Consider the following 26,388-nt stretch of genomic DNA (forward strand, 5'->3'; position numbering starts at 1 on the left):
CCAGAGTCCTACGGCGCTTCCCGCCTGAGGAAGAGCTTTTTTGCTTCACAATTTCTTTTCATCGCTCACTGCAGATATCTAGAGGCCCTAAAGTTTCCCTGAACGTAGTAGACGTCCTCAACAGCCCCTTCTGCCACTAACAGCTTCACAATTGTGTTTTTATCGCCTTCCGGCCCGGCGGAACGCCTGCGTGTGGTTCGGCCACGCCCCGGGGCCTGGGCCCTCGCGGTGCATTGTGGATGCGGTAGTTCCGTCGTGCTTATGGTTGCCTTAAGCGTGAGTGCTGAGGTGAGTTGTTGAATGGAGGGAACTTCGTTTCCAAGCGGTCTGTACACGGCCGGCAGTGCCCTTCGTGAATCCCTTCCTTCCTTACTTCGGCTCGCTCCCCAACGCCCCCTCCCTCATATCATCACCTGACGTGTTTGGCGGCCTGGGAGGGTTGTTATGCCGGCCCAGGGCCGCTAGATTTTGGCTTTCGCCGCCGTCCATGCTGCTCCCAGGTCTGGGGTTGGGGCGTCCCTCGTTCAGCAAGGCTCCCATGGGATCATGCCTCTTTTTCAAGGGCTGTTGTGTTCCACGCGAATCAAACGGGACGGGCCTCCTTGTGCTTTTTTCCTCAGGTTCACCGTGTGGAATATATCAGACACCGGAGGATTCCTGCCCTGTCCCCAGGTTTTAGAACTTGCGACCGATGTCGGGTGTCCCCGGCTGGGTGTTCAATGGCAAGAACTCAGCAGACTTCGTTGCGTTAGGTAGCCCCAAAAGCAGACCCCTGATTTGTCTGTGAGAAACTGAAAATCATCTTTTAAGAAGTGGCGCTTCGATTCTCCGCCCCCACTCCCAGTTCCTTAATTATGCTGTAGAAGTAGGGGTTTTGTGAACACCGTCCTGTCTAGTGCTGATCTCACCGCACGATGACTTTGTGTTTCACGGGTATTCGAAGCTTTCCCAAGCTTTGGAAGAGCAACCCATACCTTGGCCTAAGCCTGGGGCACTCTTACCTCTCTCTCTTTCTCAAAGACCTTTATGGCATCCGGGAGCAACAGAAGTGGTTTTCTCTTAAAGCAGTGTCTGCACAAAATACTAAAGCAGTGAATCTGCTGGTTGCCAAGTCCAGATACCTCAGGAAAGGAGATGAAGGCAGTAATAAGGAAGTTTCTTCTGATTCCCATCTCTTTGCAGCTGGAGCGGCTAGGAAGAGATCACAGATGAATCCTCTCAGGGAAGATCATGCCTTGCCACCTGTAAGGAACACTATTCAACTTCCAACAAAACCTTTGACTTCAGAAGAGTGGGATAAACTCAAGGAAGATTTCAAAGGAAAAGCTAATTTTGCAAGCTGGATCATTTCACAAATGGCACACTTTCGTAGCTCTGTAGATGTGGCCAAATCTCTGTTAGCCTGGGTAGCTGCAAAAAACAACGGTATTGTAGGCTATGATTTGCTGGTCAGGTATTTGTATCTCTGTGTTTTTCATAAGCAGACATCGGAAGTTATTGATGTCTATGAGATCATGAAAACCAGATATAAGAGATTAGAGCCTGGAGCCTATACTCTCCTCATCCAGGGATTAGTCCACTCAGATAGATGGAAGGAAGCTTTGTTGCTGTTAGAGGATGTCAAAAAAGTCCTGATCCCTTCAGTAAGGAACTACAATGATTGTATTGAGGGAGCCCTCCTCCATCAAGACGTGAGCCTCGCTTGGAATTTGTATCAGGAATTGTTAGGTCATGATCTTACTCCTATGTTGAAAACTTTAAAAGCATTCTTTGATTTTGGAAAAAACGTGAACGATGAGCAGTATTCAAATAAGCTACTTGACATTCTTTTGTATCTAAGAAATAATCATCTATATCCTGAGGAATCATTTGCCCACAGTATCAAAACATGGTTTGAGAGGTAATTTTGATCTTTATAGTATGTTTTTAATACCTCTACCTAAAAGCAGCCACCTCCTTTTGTTGTTGTTGTTGAGAATTACTCTATTCAGATTATACTTCTTTCCTTCTCTCAGATTTGTTTCCCTTTAAGAACAAAATTTTGGGGGTGCCTGGGTGGCTCAGTGGGTTTGGGCTTCTGCCTTCGGCTCGGGTCATGATCTCCGGGTCCTGGGATCGAGTCCCGCATTGGGCTCCTTGCTTAGCAGGGAACCTGCTTCTCCCTCTGCCTCCCACTGTCCCTGCTTGTCCTCTCTTGCTCTCTCTTTCTCTCTCTCTCTCTGGCAAATAAATAAAATCCTTAAATTTTTTTAAAAAATTAAAAAAATTAAATTAAAGAAAAATTTCCTCCTCTTTAAAAAAGTAATAACATAAACAATTTCTATTCTCCATTCATCACATAATAGGGAAGTTATCAAGCACTTGTATGTTTTCATGTATTTTTTCTTTGTAGAAGGATAATCTGTTTTTTTTTTTTTTAAGATTTTATTTATTTATCAGAGGGGGGGGGGAGAGAGCGAGCACAGGCAGACAGAATGGCAGGCAGAGGCAGAGGGAGAAGCAGGCTCCCTGCTGAGCAAGGAGCCCGACATGGGACTCGATCCCAGGACGCTGGGATCATGACCTGAGCCGAAGGCAGCTGCTTAACCAGCTGCTTAACCAACTGAGCCACCCAGGCATCCCGGATAATCTGTTTTTTTTTCTGAGTTCTGTATGATATACTTACAAATAGTTTTTGTCGCTGGAGTTCATAGCAAGAAAACTGGAGCTGTCTTTGGGTCATATTAGTATTTAAGAAGTTCTTCAGAAACCTAGTGACTGGTATCTGTTTAATCTATGCATTTCATTAACTTGGATGGTTGGAGCAGATGGAGGTACCGTGATCAGTGATATTCAAGTGTTAAAAATGGAAAATCTCATTGTTCAGTTCCTTTTGGATCTTTCCATCATCCTGCTGCTCTCTCCAAGGCTCTCTGCTTTCTCTTTGTTTTTATTCATGTTACTGGTTCTGTGCCTATTTATTGCTTCAGTCTTTTAATTTTTTTTAATTTTAAGATTTTATTTATTTATTTGACAGAGAGAGAGATCACAAGTAGGCAGAGAGGCAGGCAGAGAGAGAGGGGGAAACAGCCTCCCCACTGAGCAGGGAGCCTGATGTGGGGCTCAATCTTAGGACACTGAGACCATGACCTGAGCCAAAGGCAGAGGCTTAATCCACTGAGCCACCCAGGCACCCCAATTGCTTCAGTCTTTTATTCACTTATTTTTTTCAACACTAATTTGTTTTAGGTTCTTTTCCTAAAAATTTAATTAGGAAATTTTTGCTATATATTCTCTTTACAGATCTTTGAAGTTGCAACCATGCTTAATTATCTTATTTGACAAATTTATTGAATATCACTAGAGGGGCTAGATTGTGAAAATCTTGAATGACAAGGATTTTGGACTTTATTCTGTTAGCTTGGAGTAGAGTTTTAGAAAGGTAACTGTCAACACACACACAAAAAAAATTGAAGAGGGGTTAAGATGGGAAATGAGATCTATTTGGAGGCAATTATAGGTTTGAATGAAAGTTGAGATCTTGATTTAACTAGGGAAGGAGAGAAGGCAATCAAATCAGTAGAAGCTGACAGTAGTATAAGTAAGAGGAAGGAAAGGATAATTTGAGCAAATAAATAAAGTAGTTTTGAATGCCTCCATTTGGCTAGGCACTGTGGGCATCTGGTGATAGAAGTTCTATTAAATGGGATTCACAACCTAATTGGGAATATAATACTTGACAGTTTATAGTAGTACATAAGAAGATAGTATAAGGGAAGAAATTACTTTGGGGAGAAACAGTCTCTGGTAGCTCAATGGAGAAGGTTAAGAGTTAAGTCTGATTTATAGGTTACACTAAGAGTTAAGAGTTAAGTCTGATTTATAGGTTACACTATTATGTCAGGCATATTATGGGTGACTCGGTTACACTATTATGTCAGGCATATTATGGGTGACTCGGTGGGTTAAGACTCTGCCTTTGGCTTAGGTCATGATCTTGATCATGATCTCAAGGTCCTGGGATCAAGCCCCGCATCGGACTCTCTGCTCAGTAGGGAGTCTGCTCCCACGCCTGCTGCCTGCCTCTCTGCCTACTTGGGGTCTCTGTCTGTCAAATAAATAAATAAAATCTTAAAAAAAAAAAAAAAGATAAAGGTTGGATGACCAAAGGAGAAGTGAAGGAAGGAGGAGATTCAGAGTAGGGTACCATTATCTCCTTAGCCCTCTCACAGTGTGTCACCCACTCTTCTGATTAAACCATTGTAAGGAAGTATCCTGAACTTTTCAGAGTTCTTGCCTGCTGAGTTTCTAAATGAAATGCTTATCTTTTGGTTGCGTGGGAATCTGACCTCCTACTGATCTAGTTTTGCAATCTTTTTTTGTAGTGTTCCTGGAGAACAATGGAAAGGACAGTTCATAACAATCAAGGAAAGGTAAAGACCAAAATTTAATTTTAACTTTCTTGATGTGAGTTTAGTAGGTTTTGTTGCTACTGATCAAAAAAAAATTTTTTTTTTTTTAAATTTTATTTGTTTGAGAGAGAGCAAACACAGCAAGGGGAGGAGTAGAGGGAGAAGGAGAAGCAGACTCCTTGCCAAGCAGGGAGCCCGGTGTGGGGCTCGATCCCGGGACTCCAGAATTGTGACCTGAGCCGAAGGCAGATGCCCAACTATCTGAGCCACTCAGGTGCCCCGATCAAAAAATTTTTAAGAATACATTAGAGATAGAATAATTAAGAGAGCACCTAAGAAAAAAAGCCATATTTGGAATATGGAGAATTTCCAGTACTCAAAATGTTTTTCCCATAAAGTAGTATGAGCCTTGTGTGAAGCCCCAGAGATATTTTCCTCTACAGATTTGGAACCCAGTTGTGTTTTGAGAATGACTTTAAAAACTTTAATCTGGGTGCCCAGCAGTCTACTTTTTCAGGTTTTTCTGGCATATCTAATATGTGTTATTATCAGTTTTATAAAAAATTGGATGAATGTGATGATCACAAAGATTATAATGTTCTTTTTTCATTACTCTTCAATTTCCTCTTGTCCTAGGATTACTCATTTTAGGGAAAATTTTTTTCCAGGATACCATTTAATACAAACTGTTGTAATTACAGTGGTCAATGTTCGGGCTGTGGAAAAACCATGGAGTCTATTCACTTGAGTCCAGAAGAGTATGAATTTCTTAAGGGAGAAATCATGAGGGATGTGATAGATGGAGGTGATCAATACAAAAAGACAACACCTCAGGTGAGTCCTGAACAGGTTTTATTCCTTTTATGGATTGCTTGTCTAGAGTAGGAATTGGCAATTTTTTTTTCTGTAAAAGACCAAACAGTAAGTATTTTAGGCTTTGTGGGCCATATGGTCTCTGCTGCAGTTTTTCAGCTCGAAATACAGTACATAAGTGACTGAGCATCGCTGTGTTCCATTAAAACTATATTTATGAAAATACATTGTAGGCTGGATTTGGCCTGCTGGCTATAGTTGGCAACCTTTAGGAGAGACTGCTTTAGAATTTAACAGAATAATTGGGGTAGACTATCATCCATCTATTGGAGTCAATCTTGTTTTATCTAGGCACAGGTCCACTTAAGCCAAAAAGATAGGTGCTCATTTTTTGTATAAGTACTTCCAGAAAACTGTTTTCAGTAACTCCCACAGAAACATGGTTTCTCACAACTCTTCTAATGAAAAGAGTTTGAGTTTCCAGATTTTCTTGGTATTGAATTTGATTCTGTAAGTCATTTTTAATAGCTTCATTTTGCTAATCTTCAGTACTTTATACTGGTTTACTAAGATTAAACTGAAGAACTAAAATGCTTTTACCTTGGGGAAAGGTCACTTATTACCTTAGTAAACGCTTTTTCTTCAAGGTACCAAATAAAAACAAGAAGTGAAAATTGTTCTGCCTTCTTACTTTGACTTAAAATTGTCATAGAATGCCCTTGGATCATATGAAGACCTTTATTCTTCAAAATAAGGAAAATGTGGTCCATAAAAACATTAGCTTCATTTTACGGAATAACTTTTAGCTAGTTTTATTGATAAAGTTAGACCCTAGAATTATGACCTGAGCCAAAGGCAGAGGCTTTAACCCACTGAGCCACCCAGGCACCCAATTCAGTGTTTCTTAATAAAAGGTACATAATAAATAATACATAATAAAAGATACATTCAGATTTTCCCAGTGTGTCCCCCTGAAATGTATTATTATAAATTTTTCCCTTCTGCTCCAGGATTCAATCACAATATACTCATTGCTTTTAGTGGTCATGTCTCACTAAATTGAGAACAGACCCTCCCACACATTTAAAATTTTTATGACATTGATTTTTTTGGAAAGGCTAGGTATTTTGTCTTGTACAGGGCTTCTCAAATGTTGTACCTGTGAATCAGTTGAGGATCTGGTTAAAATGTAAATTATGATTCAGTTGTCTGGAGGGGAGCCTGAGAATCTGTATTTTGAACAGCCCCAGATGATATGGTTCTAGTCTTTAGATGGCATTTTGAGCAGTAAGACTGTGGACTAATTGTCTGATTGTTTTCTCCTCCATTAATTCAGTAGACCACTCTTGGGCGTACACTGCACAGCTGATGCTGTGCGCTTATTGCCATCCAGCAGCCACATAACATTAGGTTATTCTCACTATTGACGCTAAGTTCCATCACTTGATCACGAGGGCAGCTGCCAGATATCTCCACTATAAAGGCACATTTTCCCTTGGCAATCTTTGTAATTAAAATTTAAGTAGCCTGTGGAATAATACGTTGGGCATATGCAGATGTTCTCTCCTTCTTGCAGATAGCCTGTTAACTCTTCACGCAGTGTTTTTTGTATCATGGGGATGATTTTTACTTTTGGATTTTGTAAAGTGGTGATTGTCTAGTTTTTTCATTCCTTCTATATTTTTTAACTGTATTATTCTGTAGAAGAGTTCTCTTTTTTTTGGAGCTCCTACTTTTTTTTTTTTTAATTTTCTTTTCCAGACATAAGGACTTTTTCTTTTCTCTTTTTGATTAATTGTGCTAGAATCTGTTACCACCATCATTATTCTTTTTGATGCTCAAATTGTCCTGGATTTGTCCTTTAGGAGCCCCTTCAGGCCAGTTCCTGTGTCCTTTTGACATTTCCTCCACTGTCCCATCAGTGTTTGCCCCCAGTTTTTGCTTATTTCAAGAACGAGATGGCTCAGGCTCTCACCTTTCTGTCCCAGTAATGGAATCATAAATTGAATAATTTTGTTTGATACCTCTAATGGTTCAACATGGCTATAATTCCTTTTTAATGTATATCACTTTAATTCTAGCTTAATAGAAGGAAGATTTGTTAGTTTTCCTTGTTGGCCAAGCCTTAGAACATAGAGCACATCTTCCTCTTGGAGAGGGTTATGCTAAAAGAGGAGTTGCAGGGCGCCTGGGTGGCTCAGTGGGTTAAAGCCTCTGCCTTCGGCTCAGGTCATGATCCCAGGGTCCTGGGATTGAGCCCCGCATTGGGCTCTCTGCTCAGCAGGGAGCCTGATTCCTCCCCTCTCTTTCTCTGCCTGTTTCTCTGCCTACTTGTGATCTCCGTCTGTCAAATAAATAAAATCTTTAAAAAAAAAAAGAGGAGTTGCAGGCTCCAGACTATGGTGAGAATAGCAAAGAGTGGTCATACATTTAATTACTGTAATTCACAAAACAACTGGTTATATTCATAGAAGGACTGGAACATTTTAGGTTAAGGGAAATGATTTTCTCTTTCTCTTTCCAGGTATGCTTCCCTTCCCCACCTCGCCCACCCCTCACCCCACCACTAAGGTCTCCAACCCTGTATTCCATTTCTTGTCACTGCCTTTCACCTTCAGGCTATTAACTTAATCTAATAATTGCTACCATTTATGAAATGACTGCCAAATGTCAGGCACTTCAAGATCTATTACACTTACAACAACCTTGCAAGGATATCACCATTTTGAAGATGGGGAAGCTCAGGTTAAGCAATATAGCCATGGTTAAAGAGCAGCGAAGAAAGTCGTACGATGTGGCTGGCTTGCTCAGGGTTTGGTTTTTGTAGAATCGGTGAGGTAGAAGAGGCAGGGATGGATCCGGAACACTGCTGGTGGATTGGAGTAGAAGCAACTGTTTTTCTGGGTCTAAAGGGAAGGAATTCAAGATGGTGGACAAGTTAAGTGTCTTGGTGCAGCAAAGAGTTGAGAACATAGATTCACACCTCTTCATTTCTCTGAAGAATCCGGGGCAAATTAGTCATTTGAACATGAGAGAAAGTATGATAGCCTAAGCCTAAGGGACCTTAAGGAGAGGATTGGGGAAGGTATTGCTGGGTGGAGCTGAAGCCCCAGCTGAGGCCAGAGAGTCCAAGTTTGTGATGGCATTGATCTGTGAGTAGTCCTAAGCCATCCAGGTGTAGGAATAGAGAAGGCAGATAGATGGGATGATACAGGATTTTGCTAGTCTGGTACAGTGGGAAAACAGTTGCTGGGGGTGTAGGTGAGAGGATGGCTCAATGAACGGACCATGAGATCAAGCTTGGTAGGAAGTAAAGATGGGGGGAGCTCATGGATTAGGAGAGAATAGAGATAAAAGTGGATTGGAGGCTCACTGAGGTTGAAGAGCAAGCATAAGAGGAGTGAGAGTGACAAGCAGGAGATTTTGATCAGTGTATAGGAGAGGTTAGATTTCAGAGGTAGAGTGCTCTGCAGTGATGACAAAACTAGAGTGTCAGAGTTAAGCAGATGAAGAAACAGAGCTGAAAGTGCTGGATGGTCACCCACAGATTTATTGAGTGTGTCTGTATGATAATTTTTTAAAATAATAATTGCAGCTACGCTTATAGAATGCCTACCAGGTGCCAGGTAATGTGCTTTGTTACTTAGGCTGGTGATGGAGAACTGAGTCAGGTGGCAAATTCTTGATAAATGTAGAAGCGCCTGGGGTGACACAAGGTGCTAGCAAAGAGGAGGAGTCAGCAAACTATGGCCTGGAGAGCAAATCCAGTCCTCTACGTGTTTTATATAAATAAAGTTTTATTGGAACACAGCCACACTTATTCATTTATGTATTGTCTGTGGCTGCTTTTGCCTTGCAGAATTGGGGTTGGGTACCTATCAAAGAGACCATGTGGCTCATAAAACCTAAACTGTTTACTGTTTGGCCCTTTACAGAAAAATTTGCTGACCACTGGTATGAGGTGAAGAGTGAAAACATAGTGACTTTGAAAGAGCAGTGGGTACTAGAAGAGGCTCTCTTCTTTTTCCTCAGGCCTATAGCATGGGTTACTTAAGAACTAAGTAACTAGGAATTTATTGATAACTTTAGGAAGGGCAGTTTCAGTTGTATATTGGGGCCCCACGCCAGCCAAGTTAGAACAACTCAGTGAACACACATTGAGAATAAACTATACTTCTGAGAAGTTTAGATGAAAATAAGAAGCAATGGGATAGTTGGGCTGGAGGATGGTAGAGATTAAGGGAGGATGTAGGGATGTGGGAGAGACTTGTGCATGTTTAGGTGATGAAGAAAGGGTGTCAGTGAAGATACAAATGTTGAATAAGCAGGACAGGTAGGAGAGAGAATGGATAATGAATGGGCAAGGTTCAGAAATAGGAGGGGCTGCCAAAAACAGTGCAATTTGAGCCTCATTTGAGACTGTAGAAAAGAAAGTGGAGATAGGTGCAGACATATAAGCATATAGGTAGAGGGAGAGAAGTTTGAGGGAAATGACATCTGTGTTAAATGGGTAGAAGGTGAGAAGCTGGAGTCAAGTGGAAAGTCTACTTGACACCACATGGGAGTATAGTCAACACTAGAGACAGTGAAGAATGTTTGGAATGGTTGTTAAGAATGGTGGACATGCTAACTCCTCACAGGATTGTGGCAGGGGGTGGGTGCTGAGATTTGAGTCAGTAATTTGTAGACTTGACTTCACATGAATGCATAATGTAATTTTTTTCTGACAGAGCTTGGCTCACCTGCAATGGTAGTCGTGAAGACAAAATGTAGCATTGGCTCCAATTTGGGGTTTTGTTGGTGAAGTGTGACAGTATGATGGAGAGCAAGGGAAGTTCGTTCTGACAGAATAGTGAACATGATTGCTATGGTGCTCAGACTAGATGGGGAGGGAGGGAGGGCCAGAGAGCACTCTCTTCTAGAAGAGTTCAAGGGACCAGCAGTCTCAGTGTCGGGTAGAAGAAAAGGTTTAGTGGGAGTAAAGGAAAGAGTACTAGAAAGCTGAGGTCAGAGAGCAGGTGAAATATTTGAGGCTAAGATGTGACAGGAAGAGCGGTTCTAGGCTCTGGCCAAAACCAGTATCCAACGGTCAGGGTTTGGTACGCGCTCTAGGGTAAAGTTTAGATCCAGAATGTCATTTCCCAGATTTATTTTTTTCTTTGTTTTTGCTCACCATTTGTATTAATCTATTATGGCTGCTATAATAGAATAGTACATACCAGGTGGTATAAACAACAGAACTTTGTTTTTGCACAGTTCTAGAGACTAGATGTCCAAGATCAAAGTGCTGGCAGGTTTCGTTTCTCTTGAGGCTTCTTTTTTGACTTGCAGATCTCCCCCTTCTTGCTTGATTTTCATATGGACTTCCTCTGTGCCTGAGCATCCCTGGTATCTCTGTGTATTCAGGACACCAGTCAGATGGGATTAAGGCCCGTCCTTATGACCTCATTTTACCTTACTTGCTTGTTAAAAGGCTTTATCTCCAAATACAGTCACATTCTGCACTGCTTGGGGCTAGGACTTCAACCTATGAATTTTGAGGTGGTCGCAGTTCAGTCTATGTTGCCATTCATTGCAAAAACATATTCTGTATTTTAAATAATTTTGTGCTGGGAGCAAGTCGCTGCAACATTGCTTTCTAAATCTTGTAATTTAGGAATTTGAGGTACAAACCAAGGAGTAAATATCACATCTTTGTTTACTTAAAAAAAAGTATGATGTCGGCTGACCTCCATAAGCATCTAAAATGAGAATTATCAAAATTATTTCAGACTTGGGGTGCCTGGATGTTTCTAAATAGATATTTAGGCAGCTGAACATCTGTCTTTGGCTTAGATAATGATCTCAGGGTCCTGGGATCAAGCTAGGCATTGGATTCCCTGTTCAGCAGGGATTCTGCTTCTCTTTTTCCTTCACCCTCTGTGCCCCTCCCCATCCTTTCTCTCTGTCTCTCTTAAATAGATAAATAAAATCTTTTAAAAAATTATTTCAGGCTTAAATGTTTTTATCAAGTAGATAAAACAGAGTAAATGAAATAGCACCCTTTGGGGAAGTGGTTGTTGGTTAGAATAGTTGAGATACTGAAAAATTAATGACACCTGGACTCTACCCTCTATAGATTTTGGTTTTAAGTGTACATACAGTTCAGTGATATTAAATATATTAACATTGTTGCATAACCATCACCTCATCTATCCCCATAACTCTTTTCTTCTTGTAAAACTGAAACCCTACTATTAAACATAATTCCTTCCAGCTGCTGGCAACCACCACAATACTTCCTGTCTTTATGATTTTGACTACTGCAAGTACCTTATATATATATAAGTGGAGGTATTTGCCTTTTTTTTTTTTTCAAAGGTTTTATTTGTTTGTTTGACAGAGAGAGATCACCAATAGGCAGAGAGGCAGGCAGAGAGAGGGGGAAGCCTGGTCCCTGCCAAGCAGAGAGCCCGATGCGGGGCTCGATCCCAGGACCCTGAGACCATGACCTAAGCCAAAGGCAGAGGTCCAACCTCTGAGCCACCAGGTGCCCTGGTATTTGCCTTTTTGTTTATTTCACTTAGCATAATGTCCTCAAGGTTTATTCATGTTGTAGCATACTGCAGAGTTTCCTTTCTTTTTAAGGCTGAATAATATTCCGTTGTATGTATATACCATATTTGATTTATCCAGGTGTCAGTGGACACTCCAGTTGATTCTACATTTTAGGTACTGTGAATAATGCTGTTTATGAGCCTGGGTTACAGATCTCTCTTTGAAACCCTGCTTACAATTATTTTGGGTATATACCTAGAAGTGTTATTATTACTGCATCATGTGCTAAATCTATTTTTAATTTCTTAAGGAACTGTGTTTCACAGTGGCTGCACCATTTTACATTCACACAAACAGTGCATAAAGGATTTGAATATCTCCACATCCTTACCAACACATACTGTTTTGTTTGGGTTTTTTATTTCAATTTTTAAAAAAGGTTTTATTTATTTATTTGCTAGAGAGAGAGAGCACAAGCAGAGGGAACAGCAGGCAGAGAGAGAAGCAGGCTCCCTGCTGAGCAAGGAACCTGATTGGGACTTGATCCCGGGACCATGGGATCATGACCAGACACTTAACCAACTGAGCCACCCAGGTGCCCCTGTTTTGTTGTTTGTTTTTAATAGTATCTATTCTAATGGCTATGAGTGGTATCTCATTGTAGTTTTGATTTGTATTTCCCTGATGGTTGGTGATGTTAAGCATCTTTTCTTGTGCTTGTTGGCCATTTGTCTATCTTTGGAGAAATGTCTGTTTAATTCCTTTCCCCATTTTTGAATTGGTTTTTTTGTTGTTGTTGAGTTCTTGGTGGTTTCTATATATTCTGGATATTAGTCTCTTATTAGATACTACGATTTATAAATATTTTCTTCCATCTTATGGGTTGTCTCTTTACTCTGTTACTAATATCTTCTGATACACAAAAATTTTTTCCCTGGTGGTCTAGTGGCTAGGATTCGGTGCTTTCACAAAAATTTTTAAATATTATCAAGTCTAGTTTGTTTATATTTGCTACCATGTATCTTTGGTGTCATATCCAAGAAAACATTGTCAAATTCAGTGTCATGTAGCTTTTGTTCTATATTTTCTTCTAAGAGTTTTACTCTTTTAGGTCTTACATTTAGATCTTTGATTCATTTTGAGTTCATGTTTGTATATGGTGTTAGTTAAGGGTCTAGCTTCATTATTTTGCATGTCAGTATCCAGTTTCCCCAGACCTATTTGTTGAAAAGACTGTCCTTTCCCCATTGAATGGTTTTGGGACCCTTGTCAGAAATCATATGACCATACATGAAATGGTTTGGGTTTATGTCTATTCTGTTGGTCTGTATGTCTATTTTTACGCTAGTAATACACTGTTTTTTGTTTGGTTGGTTGTTTCTTTAGGATTTTATTTATTTATTTGAGACAGAGAAGGGGAGGTGGAGCTCAGGCAGGGGGGAGAGCAGAGGGAGAGGAATAAAGAGACTCCATGCTAAGTGTGGAGCCTGGTGCAGGGCTGAATCTCGACCCCGAGATCATAACCTGAGCCAAAATCAAGAGTCAGATGCTTAACCGACGGAGCCACCCAGACACCTCTAGCACTATACTCTTTTGATGACTGCAGATTTGTAGTAAGTTTTAAAATCAGGAAATATAAATTTTATTCTTTGTGTAAGATTGTTTTGGTTATTCAGGGTCTCTTAAGATGCCATATCAATTTTAGGATGAGTTCTTCTATTTCTGCAAAAAATATCACTTGGATTTTGATAGGAATTGCATTGAATTTGTCAATTGCTTTGGGTAGTTTTGATGTTTTAACAATATTTAGTCTTCCAATCTATGAATATGGGATGTGTTTCCATTTATTTATGTCTTTAATTTCTTTCAACAATCTTTTGTAGTTTTTCTTTGTATTGTTTTTTACCTCCTTGGTTAAGTTACTTCCTAAGTATTTAATTCTTTTTGATGCTATTGTAAATAGAATTGTTTTTGTCATTTATTTTTTAGGTCGTTCATTATTAATAGCAATGTAACCAATTCTTGTATGTTGACTTTGTGACTTGCTACTTTGCTCAATTGATTTATTCTAGTGGCTTTTTTTGGTGTGGAATTTTTAGGATTTTCTGGATATACAATCAAATCATCTACAAAGATAATTTTACATTGTCCTTTCCAGTCTGGGTGCTTTTTATTTATTTTACTTGCTTATTTACCTTGCTCTGGCTAGAACTTCCAATATGTTTAAATAGAAGTGGTGGAAGGCAAGCATCCTTGTCTTGGACCTAATCTTAGAAGAAAAGCTTTTAGTCTTTCACCATTGAGTATGTTGAGTATGTTGTTTGCTGTGGGTTTCTCTTAAACATTGAGATAGTTTTCCTCTAGTTTTGTGTTTTTTTTTTTTTTTTTAAATCATGAAAGGGGTTTATCAAATGCCTTTTCTGCATTCAATTGAGATGATCATGGGTTTTTTTTTCCCCTTTCATTCTGTTGACGTGGCCTGTTACACTGATTGAGTTTCATATGTTGAACCATCCATGCATTCCAGAAATAGGTCCCGCTTAGTCATATGGGTAATCCTTTTAACATACTGCTGAATTTTGCTTGCTAGCATTTTGTTGTGGATTTTTACATCAATGTTTATGGAGGATCTTGGTCTGTAGTTGTAGTGTCTTCTCTGGCCTCAGTATCAGTGTAACACTGGCCTCAAAGAATGAGTTGGGAAGTAGTCCCTCTTCAGTTTTTTGGAAAAGTTTGAGAAGGATTGGTATTCATTCTTTAGATGTTCAGTAGAATTCACCAGTGAACCATCAAGTCCAGGGCTTTTGTTGTTGGGAGGTTTTGTTGTTGTTGTTGTTTTTCACTAATTCTGTCTTCTTACTACATATAGGTGTATTCAGATTTTCTTTTTTCTTTGTGAGTATGCTGAACCTCTGATCAAAAGTAACAATGAGCAGAGCGTGGATCCCCAGTATTTGGAGAAGGGATCCTTTTTGTCCACCCTAGCTCCCTTAATGGGTATGCAAGCTGCTCTAGGAGCATGGCAGCTGCCTGCCATTTGGTTTGGGGTGAGGGATAGGTAGCTGCTGCTACACTAAGGGCTAAAATTGAACAAATTTTTTAAAAAGGATTTTCTTCATTTATTTGACAGAGAGAGAGATCACAAGCAGGCAGAGAGGCAGGCAGAGGGAGAGGGGGAAGCAGGCTCCTTGCTGAGCAGAGAGCCCCATGTGGGGCTCCATCCCAGGACCCTGAGATCATGACCTGAGCCAAAGGCAGGGGCTTAACCCACTGAGCCACCCAGGCGCCCCAAAACTGAGCAAAATTAAGGACAGTTTGTCATTCAAGACCTCCCCTGCAAATTGCAAGCCTTCAACAGACTCCAGAGTTCCAAAATAGTTGGTTACGTCAGAGAGTTTCTGTCAGTGTGATTGTTGTCTAGGTGGGAGAGACAGATTCTTGGTGTTTCCATCTCCACCATGTTCCCTTCAACTTGGTAAGTTTTGACACATATATGCCCCTGTGGAGCTGTTGCCCCAGTCAATATAAATAATGTATCTCTCGCCTCCTAAAGTTTCTTTGTAATGACTCCTGTACCTCACTCTTGCTTCCCTGCCCCAACCCCAGGTAAACACCATAGAATCATACCATATGTAGTGTTTTTGTCTGGTTATTATTTTTTAAATATTCAGTACAATAATTTTGAGAGTTCTTCCATGTTTTTCTTGTTTGTTTTTTTGTTTTTATGTCTCAGTCATTTTTAGTCCTGAATAATGTTCTATTGGGTAGATATACCACAACTTGTAAATCCATTCACCTGTTGGTAGATATTTGAGTTACTTCCAGTTTGGGACTATTAAAAATATAGTTAAAAAGAACATTCTTGTAGAAGTCTTTGTACTTTGTGCTTCTGTGTTTACTAAGGATGCTGTAACAAATCGCTATAAACTGGTAGCTTAAACAACAGACATCTGTTCTCTTATATTCTGAGGCTAGAAGTCCAAAATGAAAGTATGGATGTGGCCATGCTCCTTCTGAAGGTTCTGGGAGACCTTCTTTCTCTTTTCCAAGCTTTACTTCAGATAATCCTTGGTTTTTCTTGGCTTTCAGCCATATTTCTTCACTCTCTGCCTCTTCTTTGTGTTCCAACTCTTCCTATGAGTGCATCCGTCCTTGGATTTAGGACCCACCTTATTCTGGTACAGTCTTATCTTAACTAATTACATCTGCATCCAGATAAGGCCACATTCTGGGTGGACATGAATTTCAGAAGGGATACTAACTTCCTGCAACTTTTCTTTTTCTTGGGTACGTATCTAGCAGTAGGGTGACTGGGTCTTATAATAGGTGTGTGTGTGGCTTCTTAAGAAACTGCCAAACCATTTTCCAAAATGGTGTCCCATTTTACATTCCTACCAGCAGTAAATGAATATTACAGTTGCTTCACATCCTGGAGAGTAAGTACTTACTATGGTCAGTCTCTTTACCTTAGCCACTCTGATGGATTTGAAGTAGTATCTCCTTGTGGTCTTAATTTACATTTTCCCAATGGCTGATGATGTAGAGCATCTTTTTATGTGCTTAATTGCCATCTATATATCTTTTTTTGGTGATGTGCCTGTTCAGATCTTTTGTCCATTATTAAAATTGTGCTGCTTTCGGATGCCTGGCTGGCCCGGTTGGTGGGACATGCAACTCTTGGATCTGGGAGTTGTGGGCTTGAGCCCCATGTTGGGTGTAGAGATTACTTAAAAAATAAAATTAAAAAAAAATTGGGTTGCTTTCATATTTTTTAGTTGTAACAATTTGTATAGTCTTTTTTTTTTTTTTTTTTTTTTTAAAGATTTTATTTTTATTTATTTGACAGACAGAGATCACAAGCAGGCAGGGAGGCAGGCAGAGAGAGAGGAGGAAGCAGACTCTCCTCTGAGCAGAGAGTCCAATGCGGGGCTCGATCCCAGGACCCTGAGATCATGATCTGAGCCACAGGCAGAGGCTTTAACCCACTGAGCCACCCAGGTGCCCCACAATTTGTATAGTCTTAAGATACAACTCCTATGTCAGATATGTCTTCTGAAAACATCTTCTCTCAGTTTGTGGCTTGCCTTTCATTTCTGTAAAATAGAGATACTGATTTAATTGTTCTGGTTCTGGGGTCCAGACATCAGGATTTTCAAAAGCTCTCAGGTGATTTTTAGAATGCAGCCCAGGGTTGAGAACCACTGCTTCTAATGTGAGGTTTTGGCCTATGATCATACCACCCTGAACACCCATCTTATCTAAAGTGAGGTTTTGAAGATCCCTAATAGTGTATAGTAGCTTCTTTTCTACAGGATAATTTTGGGAGAAAACCTCCATCATAGGTAAATTTTTAGCTTTTCTGCTTTAAATCTTTGTTTACTGTACTTAGACATCACAGCCAGCAGATGGCAGTAGTACAACATGTAAAAATTATTCTGCATTTTATAGCCCAAAGATTAGGTTAAAGGGTTTGAAGTTTCTTCTATTATTAAACTGATAGATATCTATGCCATTTTGAAGTCTGGTTAGTGATAGTAGATAAAAATGGAAACTGTATATGTGAATCTTAAGTGAACAAAGCAGAACTCCAAATAGTACACATGTCCTACTGATTTAACTATATGAAACCAATTGAGAGAATGCCAGTGAAGATCGAAAAGTACATTTGGAGCTATGGGTATACTGTTAATTGTATATTAGTAAGATTTTTTCCCCCTTATTTTCCTTCATCCTTAGCAATAACATTATATTACAATTAGATTTTTTTTTTTTTTGTAATTAAACTGCTAAGATATGAGTTCAATTCTTTCTTTCATGTTCTTATCAGGGAAAATTTCAAACATATGTAAAAGGAGAGACTAGTATAACGAACTCCCCGCTCAATGATTATTAACTCATGGCCATTCTTACTTCATTTATACCTCCACCTGTTCTTCCGTTGCTCCTCAGATTATTGTGAAGCAAATCTGATCTTAATCATTTGCCCCGTAAATTTTAAATTCACTTCACTTGTTTCTCTTACCTTAAAAAATACTCCTTTGTTCGGCGCCTGGGTGGCTCATTTGGTTGGGCGACTGCCTTTGGCTCAGGTCATGACCCTGGAGTCCTGGAATCGAGTCCCACTTTGGGCTCCCTGCTCAGCAGGGAGTCTGCTCCTCCCACTGACCTCTCTCCTCTCATGCTCTCTCTGTTTCATTCTCTCTCTCTCAAATAAATAAATAAAATCTTAAAAAAATATATGCCTTTGTAGAGTGATTTTTCTTAAAGACTAAGAAATACTTGAGGACAGCAAAAATCTCTACATCCAACATGGGGTTTGAACTTAAAGCCTGGAGACCAAGAGTCACAGGGTCCACAGACCGAGCCAGCCAGGTGCCAAAAGACCCTTTTGCATTCTTTTTTTTTTTTTTTTTTAGATTTCATTTATTTATTTGTTAGAGATCACAAGTATGCAGAGAGGCAGGCAGAGAGAGAAAGAGGAAGCAGGCTCCCTGCTGAGCAGAGAGCCTGATGTGGGGCTCAATCCCGGGATTGTGGGATCATGACCTGAGCCAAAGGCAGAGGCTTTTAACCCACTGAGCCACCCAGGCGCCCTGACTCTTTTGCATTCTTTTTTTTTTTTTTTTTAAGATTATTTATTTATTTATTTGACAGAGAGAGAGATGACAAGCAGGCAAAGAGGCAGGCAGAGAGAGAGGAGGAAGCAGGCTCCCCGCTGAGCAGAGAGCCCAATGCGGGGCTCAATCCCAGGACCCTAGGATCATGACCTGAGCTGAAGGCAGTGGCTTAACCCACTGAGCCACCCAGGCGCCCACCCTTTTGCATTCTTAAAAATTAACGACTTCTGAGAGCTTTTGGGATTATAGCTATTGGTAATTACTACATTAGAAATTAAAACTGGGAACCTTTAAAAATATGTATTAATTTGTTTGAAATAACAAAACTATTACATGTTAATATAAATAGCATTTCTTCAGTAGTAACTGTTGTCTAAAACAAAAACAGTTTGTGAAAAGAGAGGCATTGTTACATATTTGTAAATGTCTTTAATTACATGGCTTGATGGAAGACAAGTGAATTTTTATATGCTTCTGTACTCAATCTGTTGTATGTGATTTTGGCTGAAGCATATGAAAAAAATGGAGACTCATAGAGGTAAACATAGTTAGAAAAGGTGAGATTATTTTATTAACATTTTCAGATAATTGTGGTTATTTTATGGTATAATACCAAAACTCTGCTGCACACTTGTGAGCAAATGAGAATGAAAAAGGCAGGTAATGTGTTAATATTATTATAAAAATAGTTTTAAAACCTTACAGATTTCCTGAACCACAGCGTGAGAACCACTGCTCTAGAAATACTGTGCTATAGATGGAGTTTCCCTTTTCTTTTTGAAAAGTTTCAATAAAATTTATTTCTCTCAATTTTATTATACAAATATTAACAAAAGAAGTTAAAACAAACACAATCTCACTACAGCCTTTTTTTTTTTCAGTGTATTTTCTATTTAGTGTCTTCTGTTTTAGTTTTTTTCCCCCCCAAAGATTTATTTATTTATTTATTTATTTGAGAACGAGTGTGTGCATGAGTGGGAAGGGCAGAGGGGGAGGGACAGAGCCTCTTAGGCAGACTCCCCCCTGAGTGTGGAGCCCTACATGGGCCTTTATCCCATGACTCTGTGATTATGATCTGAGCTGAAATCCAGAGTCAGACAGTTAACTGACTGAGCCACTCAAGCACCTCTCTTTTAGTTCTTATTGAGACTTATTTCATCACCATCTGTCTCTTTCCAAAATGGAAGTGTTTTTGTTCTAATCACAAAAATGATATTTTTTAATTGTAAAAAAATTCAGTCAAAATAGTTCTAATGAAGGAAATAATCATGGTCCTCATTTTGAGCTTTTAATGAGACTCTTTTCTAAACTCTTTTTTTAAAAAATTTTGTTAAAGATTTTATTTATTTATTTGACACAGAGAGAGAGAGATGTCACAAGTAGGCAGAGAGGCATGCAGAGAGAGATGGGGAAGCAAGACTCCCTGCTGAGCAGAGAGCCCAATGTGGGGCTTGATCCCAGGACCCTGAGATCATGACCTGAGCTGAAGGCAGAGGCTTTAACTCACTGAGCCACCCAGGCACCCCTCTTTTCTAAACTCTTAATGAAACTTTAATCCAACAGCAGACCTCATAATCCTGTGATTTAGAATTCTTTAAATAAAATTTTAATGACTTGGGATTCTGTTTTCTGAAAAAGAAATTAGAGGAAGGCAAATGGCCTATAGTGCATTTAATTAAGTTTGTAGGGTTAAGTTTAAATCAGACCATTTGTTCCGCTTGATGATGTCTCTTGAGTTAATTGACAGAAGGGAGACCTTCTGGTGTTTCTCTAACCACAGACTTAAAGACAGAACATGTCACCCAAATGAATGTCAGTATGAGAACTGATCTAACGTAGGCATCTATTGTTGTTGTTGTTGCTGTTTTGTTTTTAGTTTAAATGGCATCTGCAAATGTGAACAATGTGAGCTGACTGAACCCTTGGTTATAGTCTTCAGAGCTCTGCCCTTTCATCTTTTTTGGGTTTGAAGCCCTAGTTATCTCTATGATGAACTGTGAGGTTCTTCCATACCCCCAGATTAAAAAAAAAAAAAAATGTTGAATGGCAAATGGCAAACTTGAGAGGTTTGGTAGTTTAAGAAAAAAACTTGAGAAAGAAATGTAATTATATGCTAAGTGGAGTTTTAAATCCATGTAGTTTGAAGTCTCTGTAAAAGTCCCTTAATGACTCTAGTCCTTAACTTCGGAACATTTTACCCAACGCATATGTAATTAATCATTAACGTTATTCCCCATTCCCTCTTCTTTAGCATCACAACTGAAAACTGGAAAATAGGCATGTAATCTCTAGATCGTCCAGGGTATTGGTGCAAGAATTATGATGAAACTTACAGAAAAATCAATGAATTTGGAAGTACGGGAAGGGTGAAGACATATAAAGAGAAGTAGATAGATTCTTTGCCATAGCCTTCTCAATGTCAAATATTTCCACTATTTCCATATTCTTTTTCATTTTCTCTTATATAATACTTGCTGAAATTCTTCCAACTGATATCATGTCATTTATATTAGAATTAGCTTTAAGCTGTGCATTTCCTTCTGATGCCTTGCTGAGTATTGTTTTACAAGGAAATGAGAATTGCATGGGATGTGGGTGTTTAGTTGCTGCTGTTTTAGAGTTGGGTGGCCAATTTTTAGACATGGAGAACATTATTCCTGACATATTGGAAGAGGATGCTAGAATGGGAGGTTTCCTGAAGATTACAGTGCTAGAGGCAGAGGATAAAGGCACCTTTAGTGTGGGAGACTGAAACATGGTGGGAGTGTGCAAAGGAGAAACTTATTTTATTCTTAGGCCAAGGGCAAAAAAGTCTGGTCTCTCTTATACCCTGTGATTTTTCTCCCTTGGATTCAGGCTGGCACTGCTGATGTTATAACGTAGCTCCATTATGTAGTTTGGCATGGAAACCAAGTCATTTCTAATAAATTTGTACTTGGGGAAAGATATTTGAGTTCTAAATAACCATTCTGTAAGTGATTTTTTGGAAATAATGTGTTGGAAGTAAGGTACTACCCAGAGTGACCCCACTTTTAGTTTTCTTTTCTTTTAGTGACCCCACTTTTAGAAAAAGCTGCTTCAGATTTCTGATTCAGTTTATTTTTCACTGTTGAGTAATGTATCAGTTTTTAATGTGTTTTCATTTGGTTTTCCTAGAGAATAGAATGGGGAATAAGGTAGATTAGAAACAATAACAAGTTGGTAACTGAAGACTATTTAGTTCTGAGGGAAGAGAAAACTATCATTGTGAAGTGGCAGCTGCAGAAATGTTGAGAATAAGGGTAAAGGCCTCCTTCATTCTCTGTAGGTTCAAACTCCTCATCTTTGTAAATATGCCCCTCTTGCCGTCTTTCATCTCTCAGTAAATAGAACTTTCTAGTTATTCAGATATCAAAAATGTCACTCATTTTTGATTCCTTCTTTCTTTCTTTTATACCCTACCTCTAGTCTACCAGAAAATCCTGTCAATTTTCCTTCAAAGGCTATCTGACCATTTTTCATCACCTTCACTACTACCAAGTTTTGTTTTTTTTTTTTAAAGATTTTATTTATTTATTTGACAGAGAGAGAGAGATCACAAGTAGGCAGAGAGGCAGGCAGAGAGAGAGGAGGAAGCAGGCTCCCTGCCAAGCAGAGAGCCCGATGTGCGGCTCAATCCCAGGTCCTTGGGATCATGACCTGAGCCGAAGACAGAGGCCTTTACCCACTGAGTCACTCAGGCGCCCCTGCTACCAAGTTTTTGATCCAAGGCATCATGATCTCTAGACCAAGCAATTGTCATAGCCTCCTAACTGATTTCCCTGTTTCCTAATGCCCAAGTTTGTTTTCAGCCAGTGATCCTTTTAAATCCATGTTGAATCATGTCACTTCTCTGCTTAAAACTCTCCAAGAGCTTTCCATGTCACTAAGGCTGAAACTCAGTCTTTTTTTTCTTTTTTTAATATTTTATTTATTTATTTGACAGAGAGAGAGAGAAAGCACTAGTAAGGGGAGTGGCAGACAGGGGGAGAAGCAGGCTTTCTGCTGGACGGGGAGCCCAATGTGGGGCTTGATCCAAGGATCCTGGGATCGTGACCCAAGCTGAAAACAGATACTTAACCAACTGAGCCACTCAGGCAACCCTGTAACTCAGTCTTTACAGCAACCTGCAAGATCCTTTGCAATCTAGCCCCATTAGCCTGTCAGATCTTACTGTATTCCAGCTGTGTGGGATGGCTTTGTGTTTCTTTCTTTTCTTTTTCTTTATTTTTCCTTCATATTTCTTGACTTACTACATATACTCCTACCTCAGGACCTTTGTACTTGCTATTTCCTCTTTGTACAAACATCTGCATGATTATTCATCCACTTTTAGCTCTCAAGTATGGCATTTTTGGAATGGTTCTTTCTGACCATCACATTTTAAATTGCATATATACCCTCACACCTCACCCAAGTCTTCTATTTCCACTTTATTTTTCTCTTACTACTATCTGCATACTCTACATTTTATTAGCTTTTTTTTTTTTTTTTTAAAGATTTTATTTATTTATTTGACAGAGAGAGATCACAAGTAGGCAGAGAGGCAGGCAGAGAGAGGGAGAGGAGGAAGCAGGCTCCCTGCCGAGCAGAGAGCCCGATGCGGGACTCGATCCCAGGACCCTGAGATCATGACCTGAGCCGAAGGCAGCGGCTTAACCCACTGAGCCACCCAGGCGCCCTTATTAGCTTTTTAAAAAAAGATTTTATGTATTTGACAGAGAGAGACAGAGAGAGCACAAGCAGGGGGAGTGAAGAGGGAGAAGCAGGCTCTCCGCTGAGCAGGGAGATGTGATGTGGGACTTAGTTCTAGGACCCTGAGATCATGACCTGAGCTGAACGCAGATACTTAACCAACCTAGCCACCCAGGCACCCCATTTTATTAGCTTTTGTTATATTTTTGTCATATTAGAAGAGAAGCTCCATGAAAGTAGGAATTTTTGTCCGTTTGAACTCTGGTATAGCCATAACTTAAAACAATCCTTGGCATAAGGATTAATTAATAATTAATTAATAATTAATTATTCATTAATTCAATTTGTTGAATTAATGAATAATAGTTACCATTTACTAAATGCTTCCTGTGTAGCAGGCACTGTGCTAGATTTTTGTTATCTCTAATTCTTTGATAATTCTCCAAGGAAACAGTGTCTCTATTTGCTAGGCTTCAGAGAGGTTAAGTGAGTTTGCCACGCCAAGTTTGTTAGTAGCAACTGAGCTAGGATTAGAAGCCATCTCTAAAATCTGTGTTCTATTCATTAATGTTCGTAATGAAATACTGGGTCATTAAGAAATTTAACAAGATTGGGGCGCCCGGGTGGCTCAGCTATTAAGCATCCGCCTTTGGCTCCGGTCATGATCCCAAGGTCTCTGGGATCGAGCCCTGCATCAGGCTCCCTGCTCAGCGGAAAACCTGCTTCTTCCTCTCCCACTCCTCCTGCTTGTGCTCCCTCTCTCGCTGTGTCTCTCTCTGTCAAATAAATAAATCTAAAAAAAAAAAAAAGAAATTTAACAAGATTGTTTGGTTTTCTTCATTTGATAAAGGAAAGTATGTAACATTTCTAACAATAATTCTGTCTTGGGTTATTTTGACTTTAAAAGATTAAAATGGAATAAAGTTGGATATTTAAAGGGGCATGCCTCAGTTATCTGGAACATTTACTTACATGTGGAACACATTATTCCCTCAAAATGCAAGGTAGAACGGAGTATTTATATTCTTGAAGAAATTCAAGAGATCTTTAAAAATACTCTGTTTTTTTAATTTGGTTTAACTGTGTTTTTTTAAAAAATAAGGCATAGGGACACCTGAGTGGCTCAGTTGGTTAAGCAGCTGCCTTTGGCTCAGGTCATGATCCCAGGGTCCTGGGATTGAGTTCCACATGGGGCTCCTGGCTCCTGAGACGTCTGCTTCTCCCTCTGTCTATGCTCCCCTGCTTGTTCTCATGCTCGCTTTCTTTTCCTGATGAATAAATAAATAAATAAAAATAAAGCATACATATATATAAGGTTTATTATATATTAGTCGCTATTGTGTGTACCTTACAACTATAGCTCGTTTAACCTCATCTTTTTTTGTTTCAAAATTTTATTTATTTCACACACACACACACACACACAGAGTGAGAGAGAGCACCAGCAAGACGGATAGAGGGAGAGCGAGAGACAATCCCAAGCAGACTCCAGGCTGAGTACAGAGCCTGACTCAGGGCTTGATCTCAAAACCCTGAGATCATGTCTTGAGCCAAAACCCAAGAGTCAGATGCTTAACCAGCTACACCACCCAAGCGCCCCAACATCATCTTTATTGTGACCACTGGAAAGTTATTTCATTGCAGTAGTGTCTGCTTATCCGCAGTTTCATTTTCTATGGCTTCAGTTACTTGTAGTCAGCCATGGTCCGGAAGCACGTGATCCTCCTCCTGACATATTGTCAGAAGGTCAGTAGTAGCCTAATGCTGCGTCACAGTGCCTGTCATTTATCTCACTTCATCTCATCACATCAGCATCTTATCACACCCATCATCACAAGAAGGGTGAGTATAGTCCAAGAAAGATATTTTGAGAGAGAGAGACCATATTCACGTAACCTTTATACAGTATGTTGTTCTAACTGTCCTATTTTGTTATTAGTTATTGTCATTAATCTCTTACTATGCCTAATTTGCATATTAGATTTTATCATAGGTAGGTATGTATAGAAAAAACACAATGTACATGGGTTCGGTGCAATTCATAGTTTCAAGCATTCACTGGGGGTCTTGGAATAAATTCTCTGTAGATAGGGGGACTACTGGATTCTTGTTCTCCATTTCCTTTCCTAGTGGGAGCAGAGGTGAGGGTGGAAGCCTGAAAACAGTAGAGTAGAAGAGGAAGTTGTGATTTAGATGAATAAAAATGCAGAATGTGTATCTAGCACAATGTCAGTCCTGAGAAGGAATGAATCAAATCGTTGTTGAGGTTTCAGTGGGGTGAAGCTCTTTACCTCTCTGCCTTTCAAAGGTGGAAATTCAAAGTTAAGTTTTGAGCAGAGCGCATGACACTCCTTAATGTTCAGCAGTACTTTTTAGCATTGGGCTCGAACTAAGCCAGTAGTTCTTCTCCCGCTAGGTTGCAAGAAATAGGAGATAAAAGAGTTAAGAATCTGGTGTCTGAAAGTGTCAAACTTGAATCTGATCAAGCATGTAGAGCCAACTACAAATTTACAGGAAATATAGGGGGTGTATTACACCTAAAGACTGCAATACCAGATCCATAGGAAACTCAGTGAGACAACTCTGGATCTTCTGATAAGTTAGTTGCAAGGAGATAGAGACCTGTAAATCAAAAGCAATTTGTACTCTATCAGTCATTTGCAGGGTATGGACTGTATTGTATTTAATTCCTGATCTGAACAATCAGAGAAATCTGAACACCAGTTGTGGGAAATATTAGGAAATTATTATTTATTTATTTATTTTTTAGGTGTAATAATACTAGTGAGTTATGTTTTAAAACTTTTTATTTTAGAGCTGTGCACTGAAATATTTATGGTTGAAATGATGTGATGTCTGAGATATGCTTCAAAAATAACTGGGAGGGGCATCTATGTGACTCAGTTGGTTAAGCCTTTGCCTTTGGCTCATGATCTTGGGGTCCTGGGATCAAGCCCCTCATCCAGCTCCCTGCTCTAGGGGAGCCTGCTTCTCCCCTCCTCCCCACTGTGCTCTCTGTCACTCACTCTTGCTCACTCTCAAATAAATAAAATCTTAAAAAAAATAAATAACTGGTTATGGACATTGGGGAGGGTATGTGCTTTGGTGAGTGCTGTGAAGTGTGTAAACCTGGTGATTCACAGACCTGGGGATAAAAATATATGTATATAAAAAATATATGTTTATAAAAAATAAAAAATTTAAAAATCCCCAAAAAATAAATAAATAAATAAATAAATAAATAACTGGGAAATGAAGGATTTGTATAAGTAACAAGATTGACTCTGAGTGGATAAAGTTAGTTTATGGGTTCATTG

General features: G+C 39.5%; 1 protein-coding gene across 3 annotated transcripts in view; it reads left to right on the top strand.

Annotated features, from left to right (window-relative positions):
* Positions 1-146: 146 nt before the first annotated feature.
* The window catches only part of PRORP (protein only RNase P catalytic subunit), a 142,498-nt gene continuing 116,256 nt past the window's right edge, over positions 147-26,388 (top strand). Inside the window, exons 1-4 of one of the 3 annotated variants that reach the window (XM_059181895.1) lie at positions 147-288; positions 621-1,900; positions 4,365-4,412; positions 5,093-5,225. In XM_059181895.1, the coding sequence (XP_059037878.1) occupies positions 915-1,900; positions 4,365-4,412; positions 5,093-5,225 (1,167 nt within the window). In that variant the 5' untranslated portion in view covers positions 147-288; positions 621-914. Of the gene's footprint in view, positions 289-620; positions 1,901-4,364; positions 4,413-5,092; positions 5,226-26,388 lie in introns of those variants that run through there. The other 2 variants (XM_059181898.1, XM_059181896.1) reach the window with 2 other exon arrangements.

Source organism: Mustela lutreola, chromosome 7 (genome assembly GCF_030435805.1).
Source record: "Mustela lutreola isolate mMusLut2 chromosome 7, mMusLut2.pri, whole genome shotgun sequence".
Taxonomy (NCBI): Eukaryota; Metazoa; Chordata; class Mammalia; order Carnivora; family Mustelidae; genus Mustela; species Mustela lutreola.